The sequence below is a fragment of the Salvelinus namaycush genome, chromosome 3, assembly GCF_016432855.1.
Source record: "Salvelinus namaycush isolate Seneca chromosome 3, SaNama_1.0, whole genome shotgun sequence".
Taxonomy (NCBI): Eukaryota; Metazoa; Chordata; class Actinopteri; order Salmoniformes; family Salmonidae; genus Salvelinus; species Salvelinus namaycush.
Genome location: NC_052309.1, coordinates 48,703,681 through 48,722,911, shown reverse-complemented (window position 1 = coordinate 48,722,911; position 19,231 = coordinate 48,703,681). Strand labels below are relative to the sequence as shown.

Here is a 19,231-nt window from a genome sequence, read left to right as displayed (position 1 = left end):
GATTAGATGATATGACAAATCAATATCTGGGTTCACACAGCACAAAATTGAACTTTTCAGGCTTTTTTATAGTAGCAATTCCTCTACATTAGTTTTTACCTCTTCTATTTTCTCTTTGTTTATTTTATTTGTGTGTGTGTGTGTGTGTGTGTGTGTGTGTGTGTGTGTGTGTGTGTGTGTGTGTGTGTGTGTGTGTGTGTGTGTGTGTGTGTGTGTGTGCTGCAGATTAAGTGGATGCTAAAATCAAAACAGCAAGCAATATATATTCTGTAGTATGTATAGAGGAACAGTGATTCTTGGTCCAAATATTGTATTACTCTGTCTTCTACAATGTATTTTAAATTTATAATGCGGATCTTGCAGAGATGTTGAGACACGTTTCAATGTCATTTAAATCAATCACATAAACTACTCTATGGACTACCCGCTAACAATATAATGCTCGACAATTACTGTAAATAAATAAAAAATGACACACAGTTCAAATGTCAGCTTGGTATTGTTGACATCTTGTCCTGCTTCACTGCACAAACACTTGAAAGGTGCTTTTGTGTGATTCAGTGGAGAGTAACAATGGGGAAATGTGCAGAAATGTGTAGGTAAACTGAGAGGAGAATCCATCCTGGCTCCAGTCTCAGTCCATCTGGGACAAAGAGCATCTTCTCCTGAACTCCTGTCCATGGGCCCGCACCCATTTATTGGCAACTAAAACCAGGGAAGAAATAGGACTCAAGTTCTGTGCATTTCATTTTTTGGGATCTCTAATTTACCCATTATATTATTTAATTATCTTATCACTTTATACCATTTTCCCTTTATTATGTACTGATCAGCTGATAGGTTGTTTTCCCATCTGACTGTAAGGCTGATGTTATGGCTCAAGTTTTCTCGGTACCCTTCTGCTTTAAAGTGCCAACAATGCACTCTACTTGTGTCTTGGCAAATTATTATACCGGTTTCTTACATTACAAAATATATAAGTATATATACATTTTATTTGAATACATTTCATTTGATAATTACATCTCAATGTTTTTTAATTATTATTTTTTATATTATATGGATTATTATGTCTTAATTTCAATAAAATTGTAATAATAAGTGATGAGATTTTGTCTTTTGTCATTACAAAAAACTGTTTTCTAACTTTTTTCGATGTAATTGTCCATACTATGAGGCATAGGTTTTGATGGGAACTTACCCAATTTATTGCCCACAAATACAGGGCATGCAGCGTGTAAGGTCCTAGCGTCCTCCTCTCCATTCTGCAAAAGGTTGTACCACAGCACCGCTGAACCCTATAGAAGATTACACAGGTAACAATGAGTTCACGGATATACCTCAATCCAGATCTACAAGCACTACTCACATGTTTTACTGGCTTAGGGCAGAGATGCACAGCTCCAGTGCTCATTAAGGACCACCTATAGTGTATGAGACTGATTTCTACCTGAGAAACTAGGTACATGCACTCTCCTGCCAATCAGTAGCATTAATCAACCAGTTCAGGGCCAGGGAAAACCATAAAGCAGTAGAACTGCGGGCCTGAGTTGTGCATCGCTGGCTTTTGGACAATGCACATGGACACCTATAGTGTTTAACGTTGCTGTCACTACCCATATAACCACGAATGATGATGATGATTAATCAGCTTTGAATGTACCTTGTACGGTCGTAGAGCGGCTCCTATATCAGGGAACACAGTCGATCCACCCACTGCCACATCACTCATCTGACATGGATCAGAAGAGGGAGACATTATGTACAACACAGTCACATGTTTCATTACTTTGTCACATTTTAGCCAGAGATATCGATATACAGCAGTCTTACATAGATTAAGATCGTTGCGATCCTGCCACCCCTCGTCATGTAGTCTGTGTCATTGGTCAGCTGCGGAGCATAAGAATATTACTTAATATGCTTGTTGAACAAATAACACATACCATTATCAAATTATTTTAATGCTTACCTTGTTGTCGAAGTGTGGTTCATATTGGCCCCCAATCCCATAATTTGCAACCTGAAAAAAATCTGGCATTTGAGACATTTAAAAAATTCAACACCCTAAAGTCCCTTAAACCTAGCCGTATCCTCCAGCCAACACCCAGGCTTAACCCTGAGCTCTGCCTCTAGCTGTCGCCTACCTGGAGCATCTCTGCTGCCTCCATGTCCAGCCCAGTTAGGTCAGCCATTCTCTGGGTAACACGGGAGATGACAGGGTTGTCCTCGTCAGCCAGCCATGCACTGGCCACACAACACAATGGGTTAAGATAAAGTCATAGGGTCACATAAGGTCAGAGGATATCACAGAATCGTTGGTCTACGATCGATCCTGATTGCCAAGCTTTACAAATGGAACTTGCAAAAATAGAGGATGTATAGAAAAAAAACAGAGGAAGTCTTTATTGTGTATAAGTAGCTATTCAAATAGAAGTTACACATTATATCCTGTCTGCTTAATGCATAGTGGAATTCAATACACTATTAAAATGCACTATTTTATAACAACATAAAAACAACCAACCTTTTAGCCACACGGGTTTCAGCTGAAAATCTTTCCCCTGTCACATGGTCTGACACCTTTGCTCTGTCAAGCTTGGTCACAATGCACAACACAAAATTGAGTCCAAAAAATAGAGACACTTGTGAATATATTCTTAGTAGTTTAAAATCAAGCTACAGTACCTTTGATCTGGATAGGTGTTTTATGGTCTCAATCTCCTTTTCAGATACAAGGTCATGATATCGTATTATTAGTGGATGGTCCCATTCCTGCTCCTCTTTTATAGGGGCATAGATGAGTCGAGGGTTGCCTCTACCAGTGCTGTACCTGCACCGCAATGTCCTCTGTCTCCTCGGGGTCTGACCATCACAGACACAGCATCTTTTATTTATACACTCACAAGACAGGTAGACAATGAGTACAGAATTCATGGAAAAGTTCATGTTGGCAGCTCAGAACCAAATCTTGTGTGGCGCTGAACTATGGCCAGCTTTGTTACGGATGTTAAGGACAGACTGTTAATTTACATTCGTAGTATGTTGATATTTGTTATTGAGTACGAGGGACTTGCCATTTTGATGCCCTCCCCTCTGCAAAGAGATTCGTATGTTTCGCTTGCTGGTTTGATTAGTGTTAAGATGTTCACTGGTGCATCTGAGGGCAATGAGGGTGTTTGTGTCTGGCTCCCACACCGGATGCTCTCTCTCAGGGTTCTGTAGTAGGCCAGGTGCACCATGGTCTGCCTGCAACTGGGGTCTAAGGGGAGGAAGTGTTTTGACAGACACACACTGTTCTGTAGCACATCTTAGCTAACTCTCAAACTTGAGTCCAGATATCAAATTAACATGGTAAAATACTTCACAGGAATTTGGGCTCACTCTCTGGAGATTAATGATCACTGTATTGTTTTTGAAACCATTGCATAAGAGAAACAACTGCTCCTTTATGTAACATAAGCCACATACCCAGTTCCTGCAACTGTTGCGTTAGCTCCAATGCTAGAGGCAGATTACCCATCTGAAAGGCTAGGGGACCCAGGTAGGTGAGAACCTCTCTCCTGGTCACCAGGGCTGGGATGCCATCCTCCAGCTGCCTGAAGGTCTCCTGGAGCCAGAGCAGGGCATACTGGAACTTGTGGTTCTGCAGGGCCACCATGGCAACGTGGAAGGACTCATCTGGATCCAAGGGCGTCACATTTACCTGTCCTGTGAAGCAAATAATGCTACATTTTATTTGTACATTTTATTTGTACAGCACTTTTCATTTAAGACAGAAATCAAAAAGCTCTGAACACAGCAACAACCTTAAACATTTATAAAACAATATGTTTTTTATTTCAAAGGATATTGGTCAGATACTGTACAAGAAACACAAACTATTGGAGGCAGCATAAGACTAACTGGCAGAACTTTAAAAACGTAACCCCTGTAGATCTACGCTCTTTGATCACAAAATCTACTTAGTTAACGTGGAATTGCTTTATGATGGCCGTAAAATGTATAATTTAGCTAGTTGATTTGGAGTTTTAGGACCCCGATAGGTATACAAAAATGACACAAAATAGATTTGATGAAATATTGAATTTGGTCCCACCTGTTTTGAGCCCCACATTTGGGGGGGCTTGCATGTTTTGCATGTTATTTTGGCATTAATACGTGTCACATATCAGTTTGCAAACAATGTAAAAAATAATCTATACTGTCACGACTTCTGCCGAAGTCGATGCCTCTCCTTGTTCGGGCGGTGACGTCGACCGGTCTTCTAGCCATCATTGATCCATTTTTCATTTTCTATTGGTTTTGTCTTGTATTCCTACACACCTGGTTCCAATCCCATTCATTACATGTTGTGTATTTAACCCTCTGTTTCCCCTCATGTCCTTGTCAGAGATTGTTTGTTTGTATATTCGTGTATTATGTATTGGTGCGCGACGGGTTCTTGTCCCCACTTTTATTTTATCTTGTATTTTTGATTATGGAGTTTTGTCAAGTCTACTAAACGACTCCATTTATACCAAGTTCGATTCTCCTGCGCCTGACTTCCCTGCCAGCTACACACACGACATTACATATACATCATTGAGCCTCATACAAACATTGTCTCTTTTTTGTTTTCTTGAGTAAGGCAGCTCCAAAATGCAGATGTTTCAGCCTAGCTCGGTGCTTTCTGTGGTGGTGGGGCAAGCCAGCAGAAAACACGGAGAGTTGCACCATGATTGACTCAGAGGTCTTTCACTCATGGGGACTTTACGTCACTGCCAAGCGTAAGAAGAGACCTTGAACATTCTAGCCCTGTGGGTTCCGCCATAGAGTTACATTAGAAGTGCCCATCCAAGAAGGCTCAAGGTCATTGGCCACAGATAAAATGACGTCAAATCACGTTATATCTACAGTAGCTTTGATTGGACTGATCATGTCAACATCATGCTTTCACAATCTTAGCTAGCAGTCATCATCATGAATCAAGTCGATAATCTATTGGCAAATCATTTTTAATCCTTGTCATATGAAGAGAAATAATGAAGTGGTTTGGAAGGAATCAGTGACAGTGACTGTGTGGTCCCAAATCTGGGATTAAGGGGCTCTTTTCCAAATTTAAAAATGATAAACATTCAACATTGGCCATGCTGTCAATGAAGCATGATTTGTGCCACGCTCAAAACAACTGTTGACCTCGGAACTGCGAATTCTTGAACTCACTGAAGTCAAGTAAACTGGGAAGTCGGGAATAAACGAGCTCCAACTGGGAAAATACGTTTTGAATGGTCATCCAACTTGGATTTGTAAATCCGTCCTCCAGTTGTTTTGAAAGCACCATAAATCCAGAGAATGCCAGACTTTGATGACAAAATTTGCCCCACGAAGGACAGGCACGCCAACTTCCTGTTCAAGACCAAAAATGCATTGTATGCTGCTGCATAAATTATGTAATATGCCAGGAAGATATGTATACTGTAGCTAAGAAAGTAATACTAAGTGTATGTTGTGTAGTAAGATGTTAGTAGAAAATAATTTGGTATATTTACCCCTCTTAATTTCGCCGACTGTTCTACTGTAGCCTATAACCTGTTTTAGAGAAATGCAATCATCAAATATTGTAAGATTTATTTATTTTTTCTAAAAATGTGGGGCTCAGAACAGGTGGGGCTCTGCCCTGAATGATGTGTCGCCACTGGTGACATATTAGTTTGTAGCTCACATGGTTCGGATTTTACAGAAGATTTCGTGACGATTTTCTTGTCCGGATTCTCTCATGTGTAGAAAAAGGCCGCTTTCACAAGCCCCCATGTAATGCATAAAGAAGGGATTGAGGTGCAGCCACTAGAAGAAACGGAAAGTCTCCAGCATAAACACACTGCGAGCTATTCAATATTCAAAATTATGTCACCTGTGACAAACGGGTGCGTCAATCGACTCTAGGGGTTTTTAACATAGAACCACATTAGACGAAGGCCGTTAGGTAAAAAGGAGTCTTTAGCCCAGACTGAAGGCTTTGATGGTCTGGGCCATGCAGAGGTGTAAGTGGGGAAGCTCGTTCAGAATGGGCAGAACGCTAGGTCACCCATCATTTTTAAGTGGGTTTTAATGGACAGACAGTCTATGATCCATGAGCTGCAGTAATGTTTGGTGACGAGGGCAGTGTTGTCATGTATAGGGTTTTCCTGCAAATTGGGCTTCTTTGAAAATGATTTTGCAGTTGAAAATGTATTTGTCCATTTCTAAGTTGAAATATGTATTTCACTGTGACGTGCTGCTACTGACTGTCAGGCAGTGAGGAAGGTTGTTGCTGAGGGACCGGAGGGGTGGGTGTGTTTTGAGAGAGCAGTACAGCTATTGGCTGTGAGCAAGACGAGAGAGCAGCACTCGTGCACGTTGTGACAACTTTTTACCAGCTGTCGGTAGGCTATTTATAGTTTGTCATCATTGAGACAAATATTTGAAACATATTTTACATAAAACATATTAATACGCGAGAACTGATACACATCAAGAACTAATGGAGACAAAGCATTGGGAAAGACTTTGGGCGCATTAAAGCGCATTACATAAATTCGCTAGGAGGTGGTTTAAACTGCATTCTAATGTTGACTGCTTCAAGAAAACGGTGGTTCTTTTTGATACAATAAATATGTTGAAATTACAATATCACTGGAGTCATTGCAAATCAATTTGTGCCACTTGTGTAGCCTACCTGGAGCTTGCAAACCCATTTAATAATAAATAGCTTCCCAGCTAGCACAGTGGATCTGGGAAGGTTCTGGCTGAGAGTCGGGGCACTCTCCTGAGAGTCAGACTCAGTCGATGTCATGTGGCCCGAGTCTGGGCCGCCTTCGGCAGTATTACTTATGGCTAGAATGTGGGGATTGAGCTGGGGCTGATTCCGGTATGAGTTATCCGGCCCAAACATATTACTTGGGGCTCGGGCAGATTGTGGCTACTCTCTGGCAGATGATTACACGGGCTGCTATTATTTATTTATTTTTCCATGTTTTCTCATTGTTTCTGTGATCAAAACATACATCTTAAATTCTAAGAGTCCTGTTTAAGTACTATTTTAGTATTTTGATACTTGGGGCAATTGATAAGCATTCAAAATTTTGTGGATGGGGCCTCCCGAGTGGCGCAGCGGTCTAAGACACTGCGTTGCAGTGCAAACTGCGTTGCTACAGATGCTGGTTCGACACCCATGCCGGCCGCGACCGGGAAACTCATGAGGCGATGCACAATTGGCCCAGCTTCGTCAGGGTTGGGGAGGGTTTGGCCAGCCGGGATGTCCTTGTCCCATCGCACTGTAGAAACTCTTGTGGCGGGCCAGGCGCATGCACGCTGACACGGTCACCAGGTGTACGGTGTTTCCTCCGACACATTGGTGCGGCTGGCTTCCGGGTTAAGCATGCATTGTGTCAAGAAGCAGTGCAGCTTGGCGGGGTTGTGTTACGGGAGTTGAAGCGATGAGACAAGACAATTGGATATGACGAAAAGGGGGTAATACATAAATAAATAAAAATTATGGATGTGTAGAATTTGTATGTATAAAATATATAATAGTAATATTTTAAATGACTAAAATCGGTTAATTTTGTATACATTTATTTAAAATTGCATCATGCCGCTTCTGGGGGGATTCTGGTAAGATGCAGGCAAGTCAGCTGAATTCCGGTCGGAAACGGTCAGATGTACTGGGGCCGATTATGGTCAGGCATTCATTTTGATTCCGGGCCAAGTCCGACACCCGATTCCGGGCCGATTAAATCAGTGGCCGCTTCTGGGCCGATTTCTCATTGCTAGCTGAGCTATAACTTCAGTTTATTGTTGGTGTAGCCTTGTGTTATTATGCAATTATTAATGTAGATGTTTAGTTAATTAAATTGGAAATTATCAAAGCTTTATCGCAAATGTCGATCATTTGGTACCTGTCTGTCTGTGCGAGTTTGTTTTGTTCCTCAAACCTACCAGCGTGTTTCCCCTTGCTCCTGCCTTGTCTATTTTCCGGTTTTGTCCTTTCTGCCTGATCTGACCCTGAGCCTGCCTGCCGTCCGGTACCTTTACCCCACTACTCTTGATTACCGACTTCTGCCTGATCTGACCCTGAGCCTGCCTGCCGTCCGGTACCTTTACCCCACTACTCTTGATTACCGACTTCTGCCTGATCTGACCCTGAGCATGCCTGCCGTCCGGTACCTTTACCCCACTACTCTTGATTACCGACTTCTGCCTGATCTGACCCTGAGCATGCCTGCCGTCCGGTACCTTTACCCCACTACTCTTGATTACCGACTTCTGCCTGATCTGACCCTGAGCATGCCTGCCGTCCGGTACCTTTACCCCACTACTCTTGATTACCGACTTCTGCCTGATCTGACCCTGAGCCTGCCTGCCGTCCGGTACCTTTGCCCCACTACTCTTGATTACCGACTTCTGCCTGATCTGACCCTGAGCATGCCTGCCGTCCTGTACCTTTGCCCCACTACTCTTGATTACCGACTTCTGCCTGATCTGACCCTGAGCATGCCTGCCGTCCGGTACCTTTACCCCACTACTCTTGATTACCGACTTCTGCCTGATCTGACCCTGAGCATGCCTGCCGTCCTGTACCTTTGCCTGCCCTTGTTCGTATGAATACACTTTCCTTACTTCGACATTGTCTTCCCTTCAAACGTGATAAGCCCAATGTTACAATAAAGGAAAGATACTACTAAAATAATACTTTTTTTTTTGCCCAATAAAGCAAAATAATTATGAATCTTACAGAAATCATCAAGCAATTGTGACCATTGAATGATCCATTTAGGTATATGGCTATCAAGAGAAAATGGAGGCTTAAATTCATAGGAGGTTTAAATTCCAATGGTCTGATTTACCAGAGTGATTATTTACCAAATGTTCCTAGACGTACAGTTCCCGGTTTGGTCTCACCTGACACATCCACTGTAATGATTTGCAGTTGTCTGTATATGTCCTGTAGACGTAGAAGACCCAGTGCAACCCCATCCATGTCCTTCTCACTGGGGAGCCGCTGGGAGACCAATGATACATTCGCCAGGAAATCTAGATTTATGGGAAAGGTTTAAACACGGCAGGAAAAAAATGGAACAAGAGTTAATGGACACTGGGTCTAGTCACTTTTAACACGTTCATATCCAAGCATACATAACTGATTTAGTAATGGAGTTGTGTAAGGTTCAATAAGTCTGCGTACAAAATGCCACATTGTTCCCTAGTGCACTGCTTTTGACCAGAGCCCTAAAGTAGTGCACTATATTAGGAATATGGGGTCATTTGGGACACAACTTGGGTCTTGTAGTCACACTTAATATGTTATGACCAAACATAACTGGTTTAGTAAGGGTATTCTGTAAGCTTGAGTAAGTTTGAACAAGGTTATTTAAGACTCACTTATACAACCAATAATTGTAATAAGGTGAACATACAGTTGAAGTCGGAAGTTTACATAAACCTTAGCCAAATACATTTAAACTCTGTTTTTCACAATTCCTGACATTTAATCCTAGTCAAAATGTCCTGTCTTAGGTTAGTTAGGATCACCACTTAATTTTAAGAATGTGAAATGTCAGAATAATAGTAGAGAGAATGATTTATTTCAGCTTTGATTTCTTTCATCGCATTCCCAGTGAGTCAGAAGTTTACATACACTCAGTTCCTATTTGGTAGCATTGCCTTTAAATTGTTTAACTTGGGTCAAACGTTTCAGGTAGCATTCCACAAGCTTCCCACAAAAAGTTGGGTAAATTTTGGCCCATTCCTCCTCACCAGAGCTGGTGTAACTGAGTTAGGTTAGTAGGCCTTCCTACTCGCACACACTTTTTCAGATCTGCCCACAAATTTTCTAAAGGATTGAGGTCAGGGCTTTGTGATGGCCACTCCAATACCTTGACTTTGTTGTCCTTAAGCCATTTTGCCACAACTTTGGAAGTATGCTTGGGGTCATTGTCCATTTGGTAGACCCATTTGCGACCAAGCTTTAACTTCCTTACTAATGTCTTGAGATGTTGCTTCAATATATCCACATATTTTTCATTCCACATAATGCCATCTATTTTGTGAAGTGCACCAGTCCCTCCTGCAGCAAAGCACCCCCACAACATGATGCTGCCACCCATGTGCTTCACGGTTGGGATGGTGTTCTTCGGCTTGCAAGCCTCCCCCTTTTTCCTTCAAACGTAACAATGGTCATTATGTTGAAACAGTTCTATTTTTGTTTCATCGGACCAGAGGACATTTCTCCAAAAAGTACGATCTTTGTCCCCATGTGCAGTTGCAAACCGTAGTCTGGCTTTTCTATGGCGGTTTTGGTGCAGTGCCGAGCGGCCTTTCAGGTTATGTTGATATAGGACTCGTTTTACTGTGGATATAGATACTTTTGTACCTGTCTCCTCCAGCATTTTCACAAGGTCCTTTGCTGTTGTTCTGGGATTGATTTGCACTTTTCGCACCTGAGTACTTTCATCTCTAGGAGACAGAACACGTCTCCTTCTTGAGCGGTATGATGGCTGCATGGTCCTATGGTGTTTATACTTGCGTACTATTGTTTGTACAGATGAGCGTGGTACCTTCAGGCATTTGGAAATTTCTCCCAAGTATGAACCAGACTTGTGGAGGTCTACAATTTTTTTTCTGAGGTCTTGGCTGATTTCTTTTGATTTTCCCATGATGTCAATCAAAGAGGCACTGAGTTTGAAGGTAGGCCTTGAAATACATCCACAGGTATACCTCCAATTGACTCAAATTATGTAAATTAGCCTATCAGACGTTTCTAAAGCCATGACATAATTTTCTGGAATTTTCCAAGATGTTTAAAGGCACAGTCAACTTAGTGTATGTAAAATTCTGACCCACTGGAATTGGGATACAGTTAATTATAAGTGATATAATCTGTCTGTAAGCAATTATTGGAAAATGACTTGTGTCATGCACACAGTAGATATCCTAACCGACTTGCCAAAACTATAGTTTGTAAACAATTGATTTGTGAAGTGGTTGAAAAACGAGTTTTAATGACTCCAACCTAAGTGTATGTAAACTTCCGACTTCAACTGTATCTGCATCATCAATCCATAAAAACATGAGGTTGTATTAACAAGCGCACATCAACAGCGGAAGTGTGTATATCAAGCAGATAGATACTATGTGAATACCGTATACATCTGATGATGTTCATTTCCATTCAAGATATTAGATCACTACCTGCAATATATGAAGAACATGTCTTGGTAACTTGATCCACCATGTTCCACTCCAGCCTCAGTCTTCGCACCAGCTTGTATGCAGTGAAAGGGTTGCTGATGTGTTTTTCCAGATCCTCTGGGAAGTCTCCAGAGGCATTTTCACAGGCTTCAACAACACTGTGTTGGATTATTAGAAAATATGATTAACTGAAAGCCCATATCTAAGACCAGCAGCAGAGTATGTAGGAGTTATGGCACCAGAGGCCACAAAAAAAAAAGAGAAAATACATTCTGTTTTGAAAAACCAAGTAACTCCTAGATTACGGTTGAAAGTGTTCATTTTCTTTCAACAGCTACATACTATATCTACATGTCCACCTATCCTGGTGAAGGCCAGAATGGGGCCGAAACCACACATGCAACATTTCAAATTGTTTTTCATAATATGAAGATTTCCGACAGCAGTCTAGGACTATTCCGTTTTTTTTTCTTTATTGCCAAGAAGATCAATAAAACAATTAAAACTGATTCCAGGTCTCTTTTTAGAGGACTTAGACTTCATGACTGTGCCAAAATATATAACTTTTAAGTCGGAAACTGGGTCCTTCTGATTCCTCAATGGATAGATGAGGTTAATTGCTGAATATTATGTGACAAAGTGGACATTTCCCATAAACCCACTACCCTCTGCACTGTCACCTGTTAAATCGGTCTATGCATTGTTTCTGTGCTGTGATGTAATCTCTGAGGCTCTGGATGAGGCTCCGCTCAATGACAAGCAGTTCCATCATGTGATCTGTCAGGAAGGGGAAAATGCCGTTCCCAATGAATATCATCTGACGCTCATAGACACAGAGGTGCAGTGAATCGTCTTTAAATCACAAATCCGTGAATGACCTCAATCCTGACTATAAAGTTTTGATTCAGTGAATGTGCATCTAAAAAGTAATATAACTTTACCTGTAGAGGAGTAGAACTCAGTCTCTTCAGCACAGAAAGTCCAGCCTATCAGCAATAATAAAATCACACGTCGAAGACAATTTGCTTCCATTTCCAGGCCAGTCGCACAGCTCTAGCCCTGTTTAAGTAAAACTCCAAATATACCCAATGTATATGTTATATATACATTAAGGTATACCCAATGTTGATGTTGAACCAGCAAATACAATCGTATTCTTCTCAGATTCCAAGATGAGAGTCCAAAGCAGAAATGATGTGGTAAAATACAACTACTACGTTCTGAAAGACACTACTCCAAAGACAGCCGAGAAGCCAAACATGTCCACGTCAATGAGTCTGGTCAAACCCTTACACCTCGAGTCACCTGCACCTACAGTTTTCATAAAGCACAGTCATGGCAAATAGATGATCTTTTCATTCGCACTAATCTGAATTGAGTAACCTACTGTACAGTTTAAGTCCACAGATTATGGCACTAGTAAGAGCGTGCTAGCCACATTGTCTTACAAATGCTGTAGACAAGAGATAGACAGAGGTAGTAAAATGCCAGGAAGTTGTGCAAAACCATGTAGGCGCTAAACCCCTACTACTGTAACTCCCTGATGGCGTATGTGTCATAACACCTAAGTAGAAATGCATTTAGTTTAACTGAGTATTTAGCATTTGAACTGAACCAGGGTTATGGAGATACCACCAAGGGCTACTGTTAATCCTTTAATGACAGGGTGTGGACATGGCTTCATTTATGGTGAAACACCAGAAGACATAAAGCCATGCTTAGCAACGTGAATCATAGGCTGAGTCCCTCTTACACAAACTCTTCAACTCTCTTACCCAACACATCTATTCTGTTAGGGTGTCATCTGTTTGTCTCAAATGAACCACAAAGTGCACCCTCGTCAACATACAAACCTGTCATGAGAGGATCTCTGGGGAATTTTGACAGCAATTTGACATAATATCCGAACAAAGCTAAGGGAGCGGTAGAGAGAAACGTATTTATGAGTGTGGTTGGACAGTAAATTAGACTTGTGCGGTAACATTAACTTTCCTGTGTTCAGTCAATACTAAAATAGAAGCACATGGTAAGATGCCCCACAGTCATAGTAGGGTAAGGGCAAGTTATGGAACAAGACAGCCATATACACTGAGTGTACAAAACATTAGGAACACCTGCTCTTTCCATGACATAGACTGACCAGGTGAATCCAGGTGAAAGCTATGATCCCGTATTGATGTCACTTCTAATTCAAATTAAAATCAGTGTAGATGAAGGGGAGGAGACAGGTTAAAGAAGGATTTTTAAGCCTTGAGACAATTGAGAAAATAATTGTGTATGTGTGCCATTCAGAGGGTGAATGGGCAAGACAAAGATTTAAGTGGCTTTGGATGGGGTATGGCAGTAGGTGCCAGGCGCACCGGTTTGAGTGTGTCAAGAACTGCAACACTGCTGGGTTTTTAATGCTCAAAAGTTTCCCGTGTGTATCAAGAATGGAACACCACCCAAAGGACATCCAGCCAACTTGACACAACTGTGGGAAGCATTGGAGTCAACATGGGCCAACATCCCTGTGGAAGTCTTCGCCACCTTGCAGAGTCCATGCCCTGACAAATTGAGGCTGTTCTGAGGGCAAAGGGGGGTGCAACTCAATATTAGGAAGGTGGAAATGGAAAATGTTGACACCAACATTACTGTAATGAGTTACAGGGTAAAGGCTGAGATGTTACCAAATCGCAGTCTGCTCGGAAATGAGTCCCTGTCCATGAACTCTTGTCCGATCATTCTCGAAGTGTTTTAAATAATCAATGTGACATGCGGCTAAACACTCCATGTTTTCAGTGTGGTGCGTAAAAGGCTTCACATTTTAATAGTGAATGTCTGACTGACTTTCGCAAAGTGAGAGGCCGTGTTTGAGAGCGTAGCATGGGTAAATTGTGACTGACTGATCTACAAATAATATTGAATAGTTATTTTGCAGGTGATTTGACTAGTCAGTCTTGACTCGCCTTTAAAGTCGACTGCAATGTTGAATGCACCCATAGAGTTTGGTCCCGTTCCCCTACTCAGACATTGCATCCATCCACCAACGGTTGCGTACCAGGTCATCAACGTTTCTGTTGGACACCACATTGCTATAACATATGATACTTAAAATACCTATCCAGGCGTTGTAAGATCTGGCATGCATCATCAACGCCTGGGCAGAGGAACGCGTCGCATGTGTGTAGGAAAAATGGCACCCTCATCACCGCTTTGCTACAATTCTCTGTCGTGAACAGTTGGGACGTCTTAATCTGGAAAACATGTCATCCTTACTAGGTGGTGATGATGCCATGGCTTTACATTTAAAAAAACATTTGATTTATCTAGGCAAGTCAGTTAAGAACAAATTCTTATTTACAATGACGGCCTACACCGGCCAAACCCAGACGACACTGAGCCAATTGCGTGCCGCCCTATGGGACTCCCAATCACGCCCGGTTACATACATCAATAGCCTTTCTCAATGGTGGTGGTGATGACATTATGAAACAGTAATGTTACACAACTTTGTTCACAAGGTTACAATATAGGCCTTCCAATGTAGCCTGGTCTCATATCTGTTTGACAATGACTGACAAGGAGTTGGCATGATAGCACAAACAGACTGGCCCTCAGTCAGCTGCCCATCAGCTAGTGGCTAACTCCTGAAGTGGTTCATATTTGATGATGACTAGTCCTTTTTTCTTGCACTTAGATCATGCAGGCAGCGTTGATGTGATTTATCAGGCAGTCATATATAAATCATGAGCCTTAGCCAATTTTAGGCTAATTTAGAAAAATGTAATCATAAAATAGGTTAGGGCTAGGCAAAAACCTCATAACAACTTACATTTGACAGAGCCGGCAGAGATCAGCCATCACAATAGTGAATGTAGGACGCCTGCACTTTTAATCAAATACACTGTTTATTCTGCTCCACATTTTCCATCTTTTAAAAAGGTCACAATCATACAGTGTAATAATTTAAGAAGTCTATAAATACAAACATAAATGGACAGGAATAGATGAAGCAGTATGTTCTGATAGGGTTGTGCAGTCAGTATGTGGTTATGCATAAGTCATTTTCGTATGAAACATCTGAATGCTAAATAAACATGTAAACAAAACAAGAAATCAGATACTTTAATGCTACATATCCATTTCTCTCTATCTGCATAGGTACTGCAGACTCCCAAGCTTCAGATCATTGTTAAAAGCCATAATGGATACCACAGTAGGTAGGGGGGTGTGTGTGTGTGTGTGTGTGTGTGTGTGTGTGTGTGTGTGTGTGTGTGTGTGTGTGTGTGTGTGTGTGTGTGTGTGTGTGTGTGTGTGTGTGTGTTTTCAATCAAAAGTTCAGGCACTGCAGTTGGAGTGTACTCCTCCAGCCAGGGTTCAGGGGTGGGAGGTCAAGTTCAGTCCACTTCTGTCAGGCCACATGGTCTCCTGAACTCCTGACCTCGTTCGTGGATCCATTTGTTGGAGACTGGCAACAGATTTAAAAAAATATGTACAGTATGTCAATGTCAGTCTCAATTCAGTGGAAGTCTCAATTATCTCCAATGTGTGAGATTAGGGCTCTGTTAAAACCTACAACTACCAGGAAGACTCCACTCACAGGTAGATGCTTCCTATTCCCAAAGTACAGTGCCTTCAGAAAGTATTCATACCACTTGACTTATTCTCCATTTACTTGTGTTGTGTTTTATCCATTTGGATTTTAGGCTATGTAAAATCTCACCCATCTACACACAATGCTCCATAATGACAACCTGAAAACATGTTTTTAGAAATTATGGCAATGCTATTGAAAATTGAAATATCTTATTTACATAAGTATTCACACCCCTGAGTCAATATTTTCTGGAAGCACCTTGGGCAGCAATTACAGCTGAGAGTCTTTCTGGGTAAGTCTGTAAGAGCTTTCCACACTTGGATTGTGCAACATTTGCCCAATTATTATTTTCAAAATTCTTCAAGTTCTGTCAAATTGATTGCTGATCAATCCTAGACAATAGTTTTCAGTATACTGAACAAAAATATAAAAACGCAACACGCAACAATTTCAAAGGTTTAACTAAGTTACAGTTCATATAATAAAATAAAATACATTTAAATACATTTATTAGGCCCTTAATCTATGGATTTCACATGACTGGGAATACAGACATGCATCTGATGGTCACAGATACATTAAAAAAGGTAGGGATCAGAAAACCAGTCAGTATCTGGCATGACCATAATTTGCTTCATGCAGCGTAGAGTTGATCAGGCTGTTGATTGTGGCATTGGAATGTTGTCCCACTCCTCTTCAATGGCTGTGCTGTGTTGCTGGATATTGGCGGGAACTGGAACATGCTATTGTACACGTCGATCCAGAGCATCACAAACATGTTCAAAGGGTGACATGTCTGGTGAGTATGCAGGCCACGGAAGAACTGGGACATTTTCAGCTTCCAGGTAGTGTACAGATCCTTGCAACATGGGGCCGTGTATTATCATGCTGAAACATGAGGTGATGGCGTCGGATGAACGGCACGACAATGGGCCTCAGGATCTCGTTATGGTATCCCTGTGCATTCAAATTGCCATCGATAAAATGCAATTGTGTTTGTTGTACGTAGCATATGCCTGCCCATACCATATCCCCACCGGCATCATGGGGCAGGCACTCTGTTCACAACGTTGACATCAGCAAACTGGTCTCCCACTGCTATCTGTACAGTTGAAACTGGGATTAATCCGTGAAGGGCACACTTCTCCAGTGCGCCAGTGGCCATCGAAGGAGAGCATTTGCCCACTGAAGTCGGTTACGACGCCAAACTGCAGTCAGGTCAAGACCCTGGCGAGGACAACGAGCATGCAGATGAGCTTCCCTGAGACGGTTTCTGACAGTTTGTGCAGAAATTCTTCAGATGTGCAAACCCACAGTTTCATCAGCTGTCTGGGTGGCTGGTCTCAGATGATCCGTCAGGTGAATAAGCCGGATGTGGAGGTCCTGGCCTGGTAACATATGGTCTGCTGTTGAGGCCGCTTGGACGTACTGCCAAATTCTCTAAAACAACGTTGGAGGCAGTTTATGGTAGAGAACTTAGCATTCAATTCTTTGGCAACAGCTCTGGTGGACATTCCTGCACTCAGCATCCCAATTGAACACTACCTCAAAACTTAAGTAATCTGTGGCATTGTGTTGTGTGACAAAGCTGCAGATTTTAGAGTGGCCTTTTATTGTCCAAAGAACAAGGTGCACTTGTGTAATGACTATGCTGTTTAATCAGCTTCTTGACATGGCACAGCTGTCACGTGAATTAATTATCTTGGCAAAGGAGAAATGCTCACTAACAGGGATATAAACAAATTTGTGCACAACATTTGAGAGAAATAAGCTTTTTGTGCATATGGAACATTTCTGCTATCTTTGATTTCAGCTCATGAAACATGGGACCAAAACTTTACATGTTGCTTTTACATTTTTGTTCAGTGTAAATTTAAGTCAAAACTGTAACTCAGCCACTCAGGAACATTCACTGTCTTCTTGGTGAGCAACTCCAGTGTAGATTTGTCCTTGTGTTTTAGGTTCTTCAGAGCCGCGTCTTCAGAGCACGTGTTTACAGACATATTCAATCTCTCCCTATCCTAGTCTGCTGTCCCCACTTGCTTCAAGATGTCTACCATTATTCCTGTACCCAAGAAAGCAAAGGTAACTGAAGTAAATAACTAAATCGCCCCGTAGCACTCACTTCTGTCATCATGAAGTGCTTTGAAAGGCTACTTAAGGATCATATCACCTCTATCTTACACCATAGACCCACTTCAATTTGCATACCGCCCCAATAGATCCACAGACGCTGCAATCACCATCGTGCAGTGCGATGGAACACTGGTCACACTGCCCTATCCCATCCTGACAAGAGGAATACCTATGTAAGAGCGCTGTTCATTGAAAACAGCTCAGCCTTCAACACCATAGTACCCGCCAAGCTCATCCTTAAGCTTGGGGCCCTGGGTCTGAACCCCGCCATGTGCAACTGGGTCCTGGACTTCCTGACGGGCCACCCCAAGGTGGTGACAGTAGGAAACAACACCTCCATTACGCTGATCCTAAACACAGGGGCCTCACAAGGGTGCGTGCTCAGCCCTGTCCTGTACTCCCTGTTCACCCATGACTGCGTGGCCATGCACGCCTCCAACTTAATCATCAAGCTTGCAGATGACACAACAGTTGTAGGCCTGATTACCAATGACGAGAGCCCACGGGGGGGGGGGGGGGGGGGGGGCCTCTGCCGGAGTGGTGCCATGAAAACAACTGTTTCCTCAATGTCAACAAAACGAAGGAGCTGATCGTGGACTTCAGGAGACAGCAGAGGGAGCTTCAAGTTCCTCGGCATACACATCACTGACAATCTAAAATGGTCACCCCACACAGACAGTGTGCTGAAGAAGGTGCAACAGCGCCTCTTCAACCTCAGGAGGGTGAAGAAATTTGGCTTGGCCCCTCACAAACCTTTACAGATGCACCATTGAGACCATCCTGTCAGGTTGTATCACCGCCTGGTATGGCAACTGCACCGCCCGCAACCGCAGGGCTCTCCAGAGGGTGGTGCAGTCTGCCCAACAAATTACCGGGGGCACACTGCCTGCCCTCCAGGACACCTACAGCACCCGATGTCACAGGAAGACCTAAAAGATCATCAAGGATATCAACTACCTGAGCCACGGCCTGTTCACACAGCTATCATTCAGAAGGCGAGGTCAGTACAGGTGCATCAACAGCTTCTATCTCAAGGCCATCAGACTGTTGAATAGCCATCACTTGCCGGCCTCCATCCAGTACCCTGCCTTGAACTCAGTCACTGTCAATAGCTGGCTACCACCCGGTTACTCAAACCTGCTCCTTAGAGGCTGCTGCCCTTTGTACATAGGCATGGAATCACTGGTCACTTTGATAACGGAACACTGGTCACTTAAATAATATTTACATAAAAGTAAGGTATTTAAAGCGGAAAGTATTCAGGGCACTTGACTTTTTCCACATTTTGTTACGTTACAGCCTTAT

The 19,231-nt window shown here is 42.4% G+C and overlaps 2 protein-coding genes across 3 annotated transcripts in view; both read right to left on the bottom strand.

Annotated features, from left to right (window-relative positions):
* Positions 1-634: 634 nt before the first annotated feature.
* Positions 635-12,028, bottom strand: LOC120043900 (prolyl 4-hydroxylase subunit alpha-2-like). The gene is made up of 12 exons (XM_038988503.1): positions 11,892-12,028; positions 11,212-11,369; positions 8,923-9,054; positions 3,472-3,711; positions 3,078-3,262; positions 2,689-2,865; positions 2,528-2,598; positions 2,148-2,247; positions 1,973-2,023; positions 1,664-1,732; positions 1,202-1,298; positions 635-705 (listed from the first exon to the last, which is right to left on the bottom strand). The coding sequence occupies exons 1-12, from the start codon at positions 12,026-12,028 to the stop codon at positions 635-637; spliced, it is 1,488 nt and encodes a 495-aa protein (XP_038844431.1).
* A 3,060-nt stretch (positions 12,029-15,088) lies between these two features.
* LOC120032044 (prolyl 4-hydroxylase subunit alpha-2-like) overlaps positions 15,089-19,231 on the bottom strand; it is a 40,749-nt gene continuing 36,606 nt past the window's right edge. For both annotated transcript variants that reach the window (XM_038977981.1, XM_038977971.1), the window contains exon 15: positions 15,089-15,661. In XM_038977981.1, coding sequence (XP_038833909.1) covers positions 15,591-15,661 — 71 coding nt within the window. In that variant the 3' untranslated portion in view covers positions 15,089-15,590. The remainder of the gene's footprint in view (positions 15,662-19,231) is intronic.